The 13,112-nt window shown below is 47.8% G+C and overlaps 1 protein-coding gene across 1 annotated transcript; it reads right to left on the reverse strand.

Moving 5' to 3' along the window:
* Positions 1–11,619: 11,619 nt before the first annotated feature.
* On the reverse strand, positions 11,620–12,484 carry LOC109828396. The gene is made up of 5 exons (XM_020395402.1): positions 12,448–12,484; positions 12,234–12,377; positions 12,084–12,143; positions 11,863–12,018; positions 11,620–11,765 (listed from the first exon to the last, which is right to left on the reverse strand). Exons 1-5 carry the CDS (start codon positions 12,482–12,484, stop codon positions 11,620–11,622), a joined length of 543 nt encoding a protein of 180 aa, XP_020250991.1.
* Between the last annotated feature and the right edge of the window lie 628 nt (positions 12,485–13,112).

Genomic DNA, 13,112 nt, shown 5'->3' on the forward strand with positions numbered 1-13,112 from the left:
GCCGAGCCACCTCGGGGTGGCTCGGTGGCCGAGCCACCTTGGGGTGGCTCGGCCATGAGCCGAGCCACCCCAAGGTGGCTAGGCACAGTGTCGGCCACCCCGAGGTGGCCGACAGTGGCCAGAGGTGGCCGACAATTCCCTTTTTGCAGCCACTGTCCTGAGAGCCTATAAATAGGCCTAGAGATGTTCATTTTCAGGGGTCGAACTTTCAAGAGCCGAAACTCTGCCGGATTGAAGAGTGAACTCGGAGCTTGAAGACCAGAAGACTTGCACCATTCAGATCTGATCCTCGGCGACCATCCACGTCAGAAAAGGCAGGATCTCGAGAGGAAGAAAGAACAGATCTGAGATCTACACGAGACTACACTCCAGATCTAAGCTTGGTCTTAGATCTCGAGATCTGAGCGATTATTCCCTTGGTGGATTAATCCCTCCCGGCTATTATTCCCTTCGTGGAATAATACCCGCATACTCGTGTAGATCCGACCGGATCTAGATCGCGCGGTGGTCCACGGATTAACCCCGGCGCAGGCAAAGAACCCACCAAAGCGAGCGACCGCAAAACAGGAGCTCGTGATTTGTTCACAGAGGAGAGTTGTAATTTTTCTTTATTTTCTTTGATTTAGTTGTAACCGGATCTATAAAAGACCGGATCTTTGTAACCCAAGATGACAATCATATCAATGAAAAAGAAAACAGTTTTCCACGCGAACAATCTGGCGACCACAGTGGGAGCCGACGATCTCGCCAACGAGATCGATGCGTCGCAGCCGCGGATTGCAATCCCGGTCGTGGAGGAGGTCGAGTACGAGTTCGACCAAGCCAAGTTCGAGGAGTACGTGTCCTCGTCCGGCTCTATCTCCCCCCGCAAGTCCAAGAAGTTCTCCTCCGGGAGAAAAGCTCGTTGGTTTGAAGCTGCTCGGGAAGCCCACGAAGCTCTCAACCCAACTGACGCCGAAGTTGCGTCAAATGAAGTTCCACCGACCTCCAATCAGGTCAACCCAACTCCCGCCAACGCCTCTACTGTTCAGGGCGTTGTGACTCTCTCAAAGAGAGCCCGCCAGAGGCGTCGTCAACGCCTTGCGCGGCAATTCGCTAAGGCGATGGAGTCTACGGACGGATTCCGCTACCACGCGGAGTTGAAGAACAGAAGAGGCAAACAGCCTCAACCACCAATGAATGGCGACTCTTCCAAGCCGCCAAAGAAAGAATGGGTCCGCGTCAAACGGAACCGTTCGACACTCGAGGAGCGCATTCGCAAGCGCCGCGCGATGTCAGCGCAGGCACGGGCTCAAGCTCAGGAAGCCCGTAGAAAGCTGCAAAAGGAGGTGGAGAAGAAGCCACCACCAACACGACAAGTCTGGAAGCCTAAGTCTGAAGTGGCGACTCAGGCCAAAAAGCAACCAGTGCAGCCTTCTAAGGAAGGTCAAACTCCGGCGAGTCAACCAAAGTCGCCGTCAATCCCAATAACTTCTCCGGGAGATCATGCAGAGTCATCCCGCAAGAAGAAACCAATTTTGGAGCGCCTCGGTCCAATTCCTGACGTGAGAGGCAAAGCTCCAATTCACGAGCGTTTGGGCCCGATGAAGAAGCCCAGAACGACTCAACATACTGGGGGTCGCCATCACCTCCAGCATGACAAAGACCTCAAGGCAGCTGCGCGCACCAATTTGCGCATTGAAGTCCAAGATCACGCCGAAAATTCACGCCCAAAAAGGCATGTTTTGAGGCGGGTAACCTTTGAAAGCCCAAAGAAGGCAAGTCAACCTCAGATGGAAACATTATCATCTGATAATGATTGTGTTGTACCTGAGAAGGCGTGCCCGCACACGATAGGTTACTCTGACTGTCAAAATGACGAGTTGTACTATCGTGCTGGGGGTACGAATAGAACCAGGAAGAGGAGTCCCCGAGAACGGGAAATTCAATGTCCCTGTTCCAAACTCATTCGGGCGGTATTGTCGGAATGCAATTGCATTAAGGCGGTCCCCGAAAGAGTTTCAGTTTTTGAAAGACTTAATGCGGAAACGCCAAAACCAAGGCCTAGGCGCTTCCAACGAAGAAGAAGGGTGATTGAAGACGGAGAATTTCCGAGGGTCACCACCAACATGACGAGCAAAGGGACATCGGCACGAGAAGATTTCGAGTCGATTCTGAAAGCTTCCCGACCTAGAACCCGTCTGCAGTCCGGAACCATAGAGCGAGCAACTTATGGTAGGATTCGGACAAGACGCCCTTCAGAAGATGAAGAATCTGATGCCGGCTCCGCGGTGGCATCAGATAATACAGTATCCAGCGAGGGACAACCCCGCGAGGCCCTGATGATAAGTGCGGAGCAGATGGCCAAGATGCTTGAAGACGCTTTGGCTAAGCAGAAAGAAAGTTTCAAATTTGAGATGGAGATGGCCATGCAGCAGATGAGAGAAATGCATGACCAACAGATCCAAGCATTGGCGAACCAACAAGGCGAGCAGAATCATCGTAACCCGATTAATGTGGAAGATGAGGATACAAATGCTCGTAACACCAATGATCCTCCCGTCAACGCAGGGGGTGGTAATGAGAATGCTGGCGAAGAAACCGGCGAAAACCTGAAGATCAAGAACCTCGAGAGCAAAATCAACACACTAATTTCCGCTCAAGAGACGAAGAAAACAGGCATTCCTTGCCCATACCCAAGAGAATGGGAATCGATCCCATATCCGGCGAAGTTTAATCTAATTAACTTCACGCCGTTTAATGGGATGGGTTCACCTACCCAGCATTTGATTTACTTCAAATCGCATTTGGGGGTGATCTCTGGTAATGAGCCTCTGATGGTGCGGTCATTCGTCGGCACTCTTCGCGGAGCCGCCTTCGATTGGTATCGCCGCCTCAAGCCAGGCAGCGTAAACAGCTGGGATGACATGGAGACCAAGTTCCTGGCCAACTTCTTCGACGACGACACCGAGATATCTATCGGATCGTTGCTCGATGAGAAGCAGAAGGACGGAGAGTTAGTCGATACCTTCGTCAAAAGATTCCGGAACAAGGCGATGAATTGCCGGGACCCGATCACCGAGGAATTCATCCTCCAGACCTGCCACAACAACCTCGCGTTGGACGTGCTAGAAGCAATGGGGACAGCACCATCCAATACATGGAAGGACTTGAAAGTCCGGGGAGAGCAAGCTGAGCGATTCCTCAAGAGGAAGAAGGCGGAAAGAGGCCAACCGGCGACGAGTGTTCCAAAGCAAAACTTCGTCCCACGGGGGAAAGGTAAGGCACAAGCTAATGCAGTTGATGCTAATCAAACCTTTCAATTGCAACCACAGCAACAGCAGCCACAGCAACAAGCACCCCAACAATCTCGAGGACAATGGCAACAACGGCCTCAGAAGCAGAAATCTGCGGAGCCGAGGTTTCCTAAAGTGTACTCCTTCAAGGATGATGAAGTTCCCGGCATCTTCAAATACCTGTTGGAGAACAACAAGATCCAGTTGCCGGCGATCGTGGATCAAGAAGGGGCCAGCAAAGTGACGGATCCAAAGTACTGCGCGTACCACAGAGCGGTCCACCACCCTACGAGATCATGCTACCACCTCAAGGACAAGATCCAGGCGTTAATCGACGTAGGAGTCATAACCCCGAAACCAGCCAAGAATGTGGGGGCCAACGCAGTGTCAATCAGTTTTGGGTCGGTGCCTACAACTTGGTTCGAGCCAAAACGCGTCACCAAAGTCGGGATGAAGACGGTGAATGACGATCCGCACGGACAGCGCCAAAAGGGACTTGTGCCGCACACAACCCCAAATGGCGAAATCCTTTGGGTTCATCCAGATCTGATTGGAGATGAACAATGGGCCGGTTCGTCATCCGGGAGGAAGTCTAAAGGAAAAGGGAAGTCTTGTTATGGAGTCTCTGCTATCCCAGGGGAAGATGACGAAAGAATCTCCACTTTCCTGCTCTCTGAAGAAGAACAAGAAGCTTTTGCGACACGGAGCGGAAATGAATACCACTACAATTATCCGCCACCTAGTGAGCAGGGGGTGAACAAGCGGGGACCAGCCAAAACTCTCACGGAGATGGGAGTGATTGCAAGTCCCACACCGGGTAAAGAAGCTCTACGACAACCGGTGAATAAACCAAAAGAGAAGAATCCCCAAGAGGTACAGAATCCGAAGCAGTCTCGTTTCAGTCGTCCAATTGGAAGAGACAAACCGGAAAGCTCGAAGACTCCGCATAGCTTCGACATTATGGCGCAATTAGCCAACATTCCTGCACGGATAACGCTGTATGAGTTGCTGCGATTATCCAAAGAAACCAGGGAGGCCCTACAAGAAGCTTTGGCCAATGCAGAGGTATTTCTGACTCAAGTCAAGCCGATACCTGAACAGCCAGAACCGCTGAGTCAACAGTGCAACATAGCGACTAAGAACCTTCCCTGCATTACTTTCACCAAAGAAGATATGCAGACGAAGAATTCGAACCACGATCGGCCGTTATATTTCGTCGGATACATTGGCTCCAGCCAAGTCAACCGAATCCAAGTGGATCCGGGTTCTGCTGTGAGTATTATGCCGCTTCGATTGATGCATTTCCTCGGCATCCCAGTAAGCAAGTTGGCGTCCACAGGCACTGTTATTTATGGATTCAACACTAGTGGGTCAAGACCCTTGGGTAAGATCCGGGTGAAGTGCCAGATGGGAGATCTGAAGACAGAAGTCACGTGTTATGTGATCGATGCGGAGACTTCGTACAACTTACTATTGGGTCGGCCTTGGATCCATAGTAACGTGATAATTCCCTCTACTCTCCATCAGTGTTTGAAGTATGTCGACACTGACAATGAGGTTAGGACGGTGGTCGCGGATAAGCAACCATTCAAGGGGTATGAGAATTATTTCACCGATTCTCTCCTTTATGGTAACGAATCCGATACTGAACCATCGGCCCAGGGCACAGACAGCGGAGAAGAAGCTGATTCTGAAGCCGGATTCGATTACAATGGCGGTTTTGTTTTAAATGACATTGTACCCTTTGTAATCAATCTTGACGATGAACAATCGTCAGATGGAGGTTGTAACTGGCAACTTGCCGATATTGCAATAAAAGATGATTTAGAGTACTCCTTGTCTCTTGATGATGTGATAAAAGAGCTGTACGACAATCCTGAGTTGTATATGCCGATCCGATCATCCTATGTAACGAAGGAACACCTCCAGCATTCTTTCGGAACAACCATGGTCATCCCGAACAAAGTAAGAGGTGCTAAAGAAGTGATTTACGGTAAAGGAAAAAGCTCTCCGTTACCAGATCATTTCCTAAGTGAAGACGAAGATGATGACAAACCTGGTCGACATCTATCCAAGTATAGTCCAGAAGCGCGCAAGCTCATGGAAAAGCAGGGCTACGATTTCACACTCGGAGAAGGTTTATACTTCGATCGAGGTCCTCGTAATCCAGCCAAAGCAGTATATGTACCAAAAGGTAAACCTGAGGATTATTATAAATATGGGCGAGGCTTAGGTTATGTTTCATCAGATGACGAATGTGGTTGGCAAATTATCGATCAAATTGCTAACAAAGCCAAGAAGGGATACTCTCCCGATGCTTCAGAGTGGGACTCCGATACAAGTCTGGGAGAAGTTTTCAAAACCCTAATGGCGAACATGACTACAGCTGATCCATCCACCATGGAAGACGACGATCAAATGCCAACATGGGAAGACCCGTGGGTTCACCATCTGAATATGCAGTATGGCGATAGGTTCGAGCAAAGAGAACCACCCACTGAAGATAAAATAGTCCAGATTAACATGGGTGATGAAGCTAACCCAAAGCCTATATTCATCAGCGACAGTCTTCCCCCAGATGAGAAGGAGGAATTGATTGCTCTCATCAGGGAATATATCGACGTCTTCGCATGGAATTATGAAGACATGCCAGGGCTCGACCCCAATGTCGCAATGCACCGCCTCGATATCAAGCCGGATGCCAAACCTGTCAAGCAACAGCAAAGACGGTTTCGTCCGCAGATTATGGAAGCCATTGAGGCAGAGGTTAAGAAGTTGATCGAATCAGGATTTATCCGAGAGGAACAACATCCAGACTGGTTAGCCAACATCGTTCCCGTCATGAAGAAGAATGGCAAAATCAGGATTTGCATCGACTTCAGGAACCTGAATGAAGCATGTCCGAAAGACGATTTCCCTCTCCCGATCACGGATGTCATTATCGACAATACATGTGGATTTGAGAGGATGTCCTTCATGGATGGATTTTCGGGATATAACCAGATCAAGATGCATCCAGAGGATGAGAAGCATACGGCGTTTAGAACACCCCTCGGCGTTTTCTGCTATACGGTGATGCCTTTCGGCCTGAAGAATGCCGGTGCCACATACCAGCGAGCGATGACTAAGATTTTCCAAGAACATCTCAGGAAAACAGTCGAATGTTACGTTGATGATTTGGTTGTGAAAAGCCGCAACAAGGAAGATCACATCAAGGATTTGAAGACAATGTTCGATCTCATGAGGAGTCATCAGTTGAAGATGAACCCCACTAAATCATTTCTTGGAATGTCCAGCGGAAAATTTCTTGGGTTCGTCGTCACCACTAAGGGTATACATATCGATCCTGATAAGGTGAAGGCGATACATGAATTGCAGCCCCCGAGGAATCTGAGAGAACTCAGAGGATTGCAAGGGCGTTTAGCTTATATCCGGCGTTTCATCTCAAATCTTTCTGGGAAGTGCCAACCGTTCTCTAAGCTGAACAAGAAAGGAGTATCATTCATCTGGGATGATGCCTGCCAAAAAGCGTTCGAAGATATCAAAACATATCTGGCGAACCCTCCTGTTCTCGTTGCACCGAAATCTGGTAAACCGTTCTTGATTTATCTCAAGGCGATGAACCACTCGATAAGTGCCTTACTAGCGCAAGACGATGATAACGGTCACGAACAGGCAGTTTATTACCTCAGTCGGACCTTGGTAGGCGCTGAGTCTCGATATCCGATGATTGAGAAAGAATGCCTTGCATTGGTATTTGCGATGCAAAAGATGCGGCATTACCTAGTGGGACAGACGATCTACGTTATCTCCAACGTTAATCCAGTACGGGTGTTTATGACGCAACCGGCCTCTATGAATTGGCGACTAGCGAAGTGGGCCCTTCTCTTGTCCCAATACGATTTGCACTTCAAGCAGCAGAAGTCGATAAAAGGACAGGCGATTTGTGACCTTTTGGCGGCAAACCCGACCACAGATACGGCAGAAGTATATGATGACTTGCCGGATGAAACCCACGAGGTTAACACCACATCACACCAACAAGTATGGCAATTATACTTCGATGGTGCCTCAAGGGCAGTTAATAGAGTAATAACCCCGGGATGTCCTACAGTTTCCTCTGGAGTTGGAGTCGTCTTAATCTCCCCTGGAAAGCACGTGATGCCTCGGGCTTATTCGTTGACTAGTCCGTGCTCCAATAATGTTGCCGAATACAACGCGCTTCTCATTGGACTCAGTTTCGCCAAAGAGCTGGGGGTCGAATATCTCGAAGCTTTTGGAGATTCGCAATTGATAGTCAACCAAGTTCGCGGTGAGTATGAAGTCAGGAATCAAGACCTGATCCCGTACCACCAGGAAGCCATCAAAATGGCGGAATCTTTCGAAGAATTCTTTATTGAATACATCCCTCGTCTCCAGAACGCTTATGCAGACGCACTGGCGGCACTAGCAGTATCACTGGCACAGCCTCCCGAAGCTGAGCTGTTAGTCACAGTACGGACGCATCAACTCTGCGTACCCATATACAGTACGGAGATTGAAGAAGAAGAGGATAGAAACGTGAACGCCAAAGAGGTGAATTCAACTCAAATTGGGTCTGAGTCCCGAGATTGGCGTTTTCCTATCATCGACTACGTCCAATATGGTATCTTGCCAGAGGATGTAAAAGAAAAGGAATCAATCCGCCGAAGAGCTCCAAGATTCTTCTATAATACTGAAACCCATACATTATACCGTAGAGGGTACGACGGTCTTTTACTCCGATGCCTTTCGAACAGAGAAGCAAAGGAAGTTCTTAAGGAAGCACACGAAGGAGAATGTGGTGCGCATCAGCCCGGTCCTAAACTGTATGATCGCATCAGGAGGATGGGATATTTCTGGCCAACGATGGTTCGTGACGCAATCGAATACGCACGAGAATGCCACGCTTGCCAGATACATGCGAATTATATGCATCAACCGCCAGAGCAGTTGCACACGTCAACCACGTCTTGGCCGTTCGAGACTTGGGGCATGGACATAGTCGGTCCTATTTTTCCCCCTTCAGTCAAAGGTGATCGGTTCATCCTCGCGATCACAGATTATTTCTCAAAGTGGGCTGAAGCGATTCCGCTTAGAGAAGTGAAGACGAACAACGTCATCAATTTCATCAAGCATCATGTCATTTACCGACACGGCGTGCCAAGAAGGATCATTCATGACAACGGTCCACAGTTCATAAGCAATGCCTTCGTCAGATTCTGCGACAAGTTCAAAATTGAAGATGTTTCATCAACACCTTATTATCCCGCCGCGAATGGATTAGCGGAGGCGTTTAACAAGACGATCATCAAGATCTTGTCAAAGCTCGTGAAGACCAATAAACGAGACTGGGACGATAAACTCGGTGAAGCACTCTGGGCTTATCGCACCACCATACGCACTCCTACGGGAGCTACTCCGTACTCGTTAGTATATGGATGCGAAGCGGTGCTACCTTTGGAAATTCAAATTCCCTCCCTTCGGATCGCTCTCGCAACGGAGATGACGACCGAAGAACAACATCAGAAGCGTCTCGAAGAGCTCGAGAGGCTGGATGAAAAGCGTTTGGAGGCTCAACAACACATCGAGTTTTACCAAGCCAGGATGTCAAGGGCTTTTAACAAAAGAGTCCGACAGAGAAGCTTCAAGGAAGGAGATCTGGTCCTCGCTGCTCGCCGACCAATAATTCTCACCTCCAAGAAGAAAGGTAAATTCGAACCCAAATGGGAAGGACCGTTTGTAATAGACACAGTCTATTCAAACGGCGCATATCGCCTGATTACTCAAGAGGGCGCCAGGCAATTAATGCCAATAAATGGGAAGTTCCTGAAAAAGTACTATCCCTAGTACATTCAGGATAACTCATTTACCGGGAAGTTCCTCGAAGAATATTACACTTAATATTCTAGAGGATAACCCAAAATCATTGTTCACCACCAAAATCCCTCACTGATCAATTTCAATTGACAGTGAGTCCACCAAAAATGTTTTTCTGGCCCTCTTGATTCTCTCCATGAGCAAGAGGTCCACTTTCAGTTCGGAGTCCCTTTTCGATAAACGAAAGAACTCCTTCCCTTTTTCTCTTTGGTTAAACCTTGTTCATGGTTATAACCGGAGTTGAAAATTCCACTTCGATAAACGAAGAACCCATTTTCAGTTTAGATAACTCATCCTATAAAAGGCAAGTTTATCTAAATTTTCCAGATTCTCGGAGTGGACACCCCACTTCTAGTTTCTTCCTCGCTGGAAATAGAATATAAAATTCTTCCTTTCCAGGATCAGGGAATAGAATATAAAATTCTTCCTTCCTTGTTTTCGGGTTCGCCTTCACCCTAAAAGAAGACCGGGAAATAGAATATAAAATTCTTCCTTTCCCGCATCGATCTTTTCCGAAATTTATCAATTTAGGATTCATCCTAGGAAGTTTATCCCGAATCCTAAGCAGGGATAAGTCTGCGCCTAACACGCGCTGCCGGTTTAGTCTTTCTCCGAAGAAAAAGACACCAGAGTTTGATTCTGGGGTATTCTATCCTGAAACCTAAGCAAGGATAAGTCTGCGCTTAACCCGCGCTGCCGGTTAGTTCTTAACCGTTGAAAAGAACACTCGCCCGCATATTCAACATTGCGGCAGGCTGTTATTAATAACACCAAAATCCATGCCTTACACGCATGGGGAATTTCATCCTGAATCCTAAGAAAGGATATGCCGACGCCTAACACGCGTCGCCGGTTTAGTCTTTTTCCGAACAAAAAGACACCAGAGTCCGATTCTGGGGTATTTTATCCCGAAGCCTAAGTAGGGATAAAGTCAACACCTAACACGTGTTGCCGGGTAGCCTATTCCCGTAACAATGGCGAAGTCTATGTATTCGACATCATAGCACGAAGTCTAAGGGAGTTCATTCCCTTAGCACAACGTTACATGCGGAACGGATTCCGATAATCCGCATGCTAGCCCGACTCAAACGGTAGTCGGTAAAGGCTAATCAAACCCGTTGAAGGCTGGGGGTTAGCCAAAAATCCTAAAGTCAACACCTAACACGTGTCGCCGGGTAGCCTATTCCCGTAACAATGGCGAAGTCTATGTATTCGACATCATAGCACGAAGTCTAAGGGAGTTCATTCCCTTAGCACAACGTTACATGCGGAACGGATTCCGATAATCCGCATGCTAGCCCGACTCAAACGGTAGTCGGTAAAGGCTAATCAAATCCGTTGAAGGCTGGGGGTTAGCCAAAAATCCTAAAGTCAACACCTAACACGTGTCGCCGGGTAGCCTATTCCCGTAACAATGGCGAAGTCTATGTATTCGACATCATAGCACAAAGTCTCGGAGAATTCAATCTCCGAGCATAACGTTACATGCGAACGGATTTAAACAATCCGCATGCTAGCCCGACTCAAACGGTAGTCGGTAAAGGCTCATCAAACCCGTTGATGGCTGAGGGTTTGCCAAAAATCCTATGAGTATTGTGGTCAATCATTTCAAATGGAATGACGAATCATAATAAAGACGAAAGCAAGTTTCACTAAGAGAATCAAAAGTCAAAGTGTTCAGCAAACAAAATCATACATCAAGACCATGACCAAAAATCTGCTGACTGATCTTAGAAAGCTTCTCATCATAAGCTTGCCTAAGTTCAGCCCTGATGGACTCCTCGGTGGTGGCTGAAGTCCTCGCAGCAATCTCTTCTGTCTCGGCTAGCTTCTGCTCCAGGGATCTCAACTCATCAGATAAAGCAGTGTGGGTTTGCTGATCCTGTGCTTTCGTCATCTGAAGAATATCCAAAGTCTCTTCTTTTTCACGGAGTGTTCTTCTGAGCTGGTCTATCTCGGTCGCACAGGAGGTAATAGAAAGATCGAGCTCGGCAAGCGAAGATAATCTAGTAGCAAGGCTCGTCTTAACTCGATCTACTCGGCCCCGCTGCATCTGAATCTCGAGCTCAGTAAAAATCTGAGTCTCGCGTGATGACTGTAAGCGGGTGTCCAGCTCGGTAGCAATAAATGAGGAGGCACCTGCATCTCGGAGCTCACGAAACATCTGAAGCTCATGCTCTAGGCAATCAAGGTCATCAACTATAGCCTGTGCCAAATCTGGATGTCCCGCTTCCCTTATCAAATTGACTTTAGAATCAAGGAAAGGCTTGAATTGGCGAAGAGAAAGTCCACCATGGAAAAGCTTGCCAATCATAGCATTCATGAAAGAGAAGAAGGAGCGGACTTCTATGCAGATGACAATCTTCTCAGGATCATCATCAGATAACAACTCCCTCGCCAGAATATGAAGACGAGAAGAATTCCCTGCACGATAAAAAAAAAACCGTCAGAAAAAGACCTTGAAGAGTAAATAAATAGTATTCATACCCTCTTGAGTCACTGGGGGTGGTGGAGGTGTAACGGCTGGGGGTGTATCAACTGGTGTAGTTGGTCCCATAGCCGGCTCAACAGGGTCATTCTCAACAAAAACTCCTGTTAAATACAAGTCAGAATTCTCAGAGGCATCACATTATAGCTGCATTAGTCAAAATTGGCTAGTCCTATAATTAATTTGGGAGGAGGCATATACCTTCGAAAGAATCATCCTCAAGATTCTTATCGAACGTAGGCTCGGAAAATATATCTCCGGGTAACTGGCCATCAAATTGAGGAGAGCTATACATGAAGTGGAGTGTAGGAGTCTCCGCGATCAAGCCTTCCTCGTCAAAATCATCAATAGAGAAATCTGACGTAAAAGAATATAAGTACCAAAGAAGAATAAAGAGACTACAACCAACAAAAATGAGTTACCCCTTATGGATGCGTTAGCCTCTTTATTCCCAAAATCCACGTATGCCTCCTGCAAGTTATCTGAAGAAGCAAGATGTACAGAGATGATTAGAGGATGCACAAATTCTTTTGTATACCATCTAAAAGATACATTGTCAATAGTAGATGTACCTGGATCTGCGGAATCAGGTCCTACATTGCTATCCTCCCTAATGTCGGCAACCCCTGTAGGCCTTTTTAACTGGGGCAGCGGGTCAGGCTCACCAGGAGACACAGGAACGGAATCGGGACTCATTTCGCTCTCTCCACGCTCTCCTATATAGATGGAAAAGCATGAGTCAATGTTCCGAATAACCAAGAAGGTGGTTTACAGAGTAGATGTTACCTCCGTCACTAGCAGGATCATCACCAGCCAAGTCCATATCAGATGCTCGGGAAGCTACACGCTGCTTGCGGGCTAATCTCTTCCGCCTAGCAGCAGGGACAATAATCGAAGGTCTCGCCTGGGAAGGGGGACTGAACTCTTCATCCTGGTCAACTGTGGTCCCTGAAACATCAAACCATAGTCAGTTTCAATATTTCTGGAAGATGGAAGGAAAAGATGAATAGCAAACCTCGCTCGGAAAAGTCTTCATAACCTTCAGGATCTCCCCCTGAAGCCTCGTCTGCGGAATAAAAGGTCTTCTTTCCCTCTTCATCAATCCGACGAGTCTTGTTCCGTGTCCTCTGTGATCGAGCGTTTTCCCAAATCCTACGGGAATCAACCTGAGAAGCTTCCTCGGCCTCTAGCTCTGCAATCGGCTTCACGGGGATAGTCTTGTTGGCTGCTAACAACCACTTGCAGCTTAAGAAGGTAGCCGATATCTAAATAAGTGCGATACTCCCTCGGCTTCTCCTCATCAATCAAACACTCGCCATACCGAATGGAGAACTGCGGAAAGCAAGTGGAGAATGACCAGCACTTTTGGACTTGTAGCTGCCTTCTGAATCGGCAGGGTAGATACGGCTCTATAAAACACTGATTCCCCACCCGGAAAGTCAAGTAGCCCG

This window comes from Asparagus officinalis, unplaced genomic scaffold (genome assembly GCF_001876935.1).
Source record: "Asparagus officinalis unplaced genomic scaffold, Aspof.V1 AsparagusV1_Un1289, whole genome shotgun sequence".
In the NCBI taxonomy this organism is placed as follows: domain Eukaryota; kingdom Viridiplantae; phylum Streptophyta; class Magnoliopsida; order Asparagales; family Asparagaceae; genus Asparagus; species Asparagus officinalis.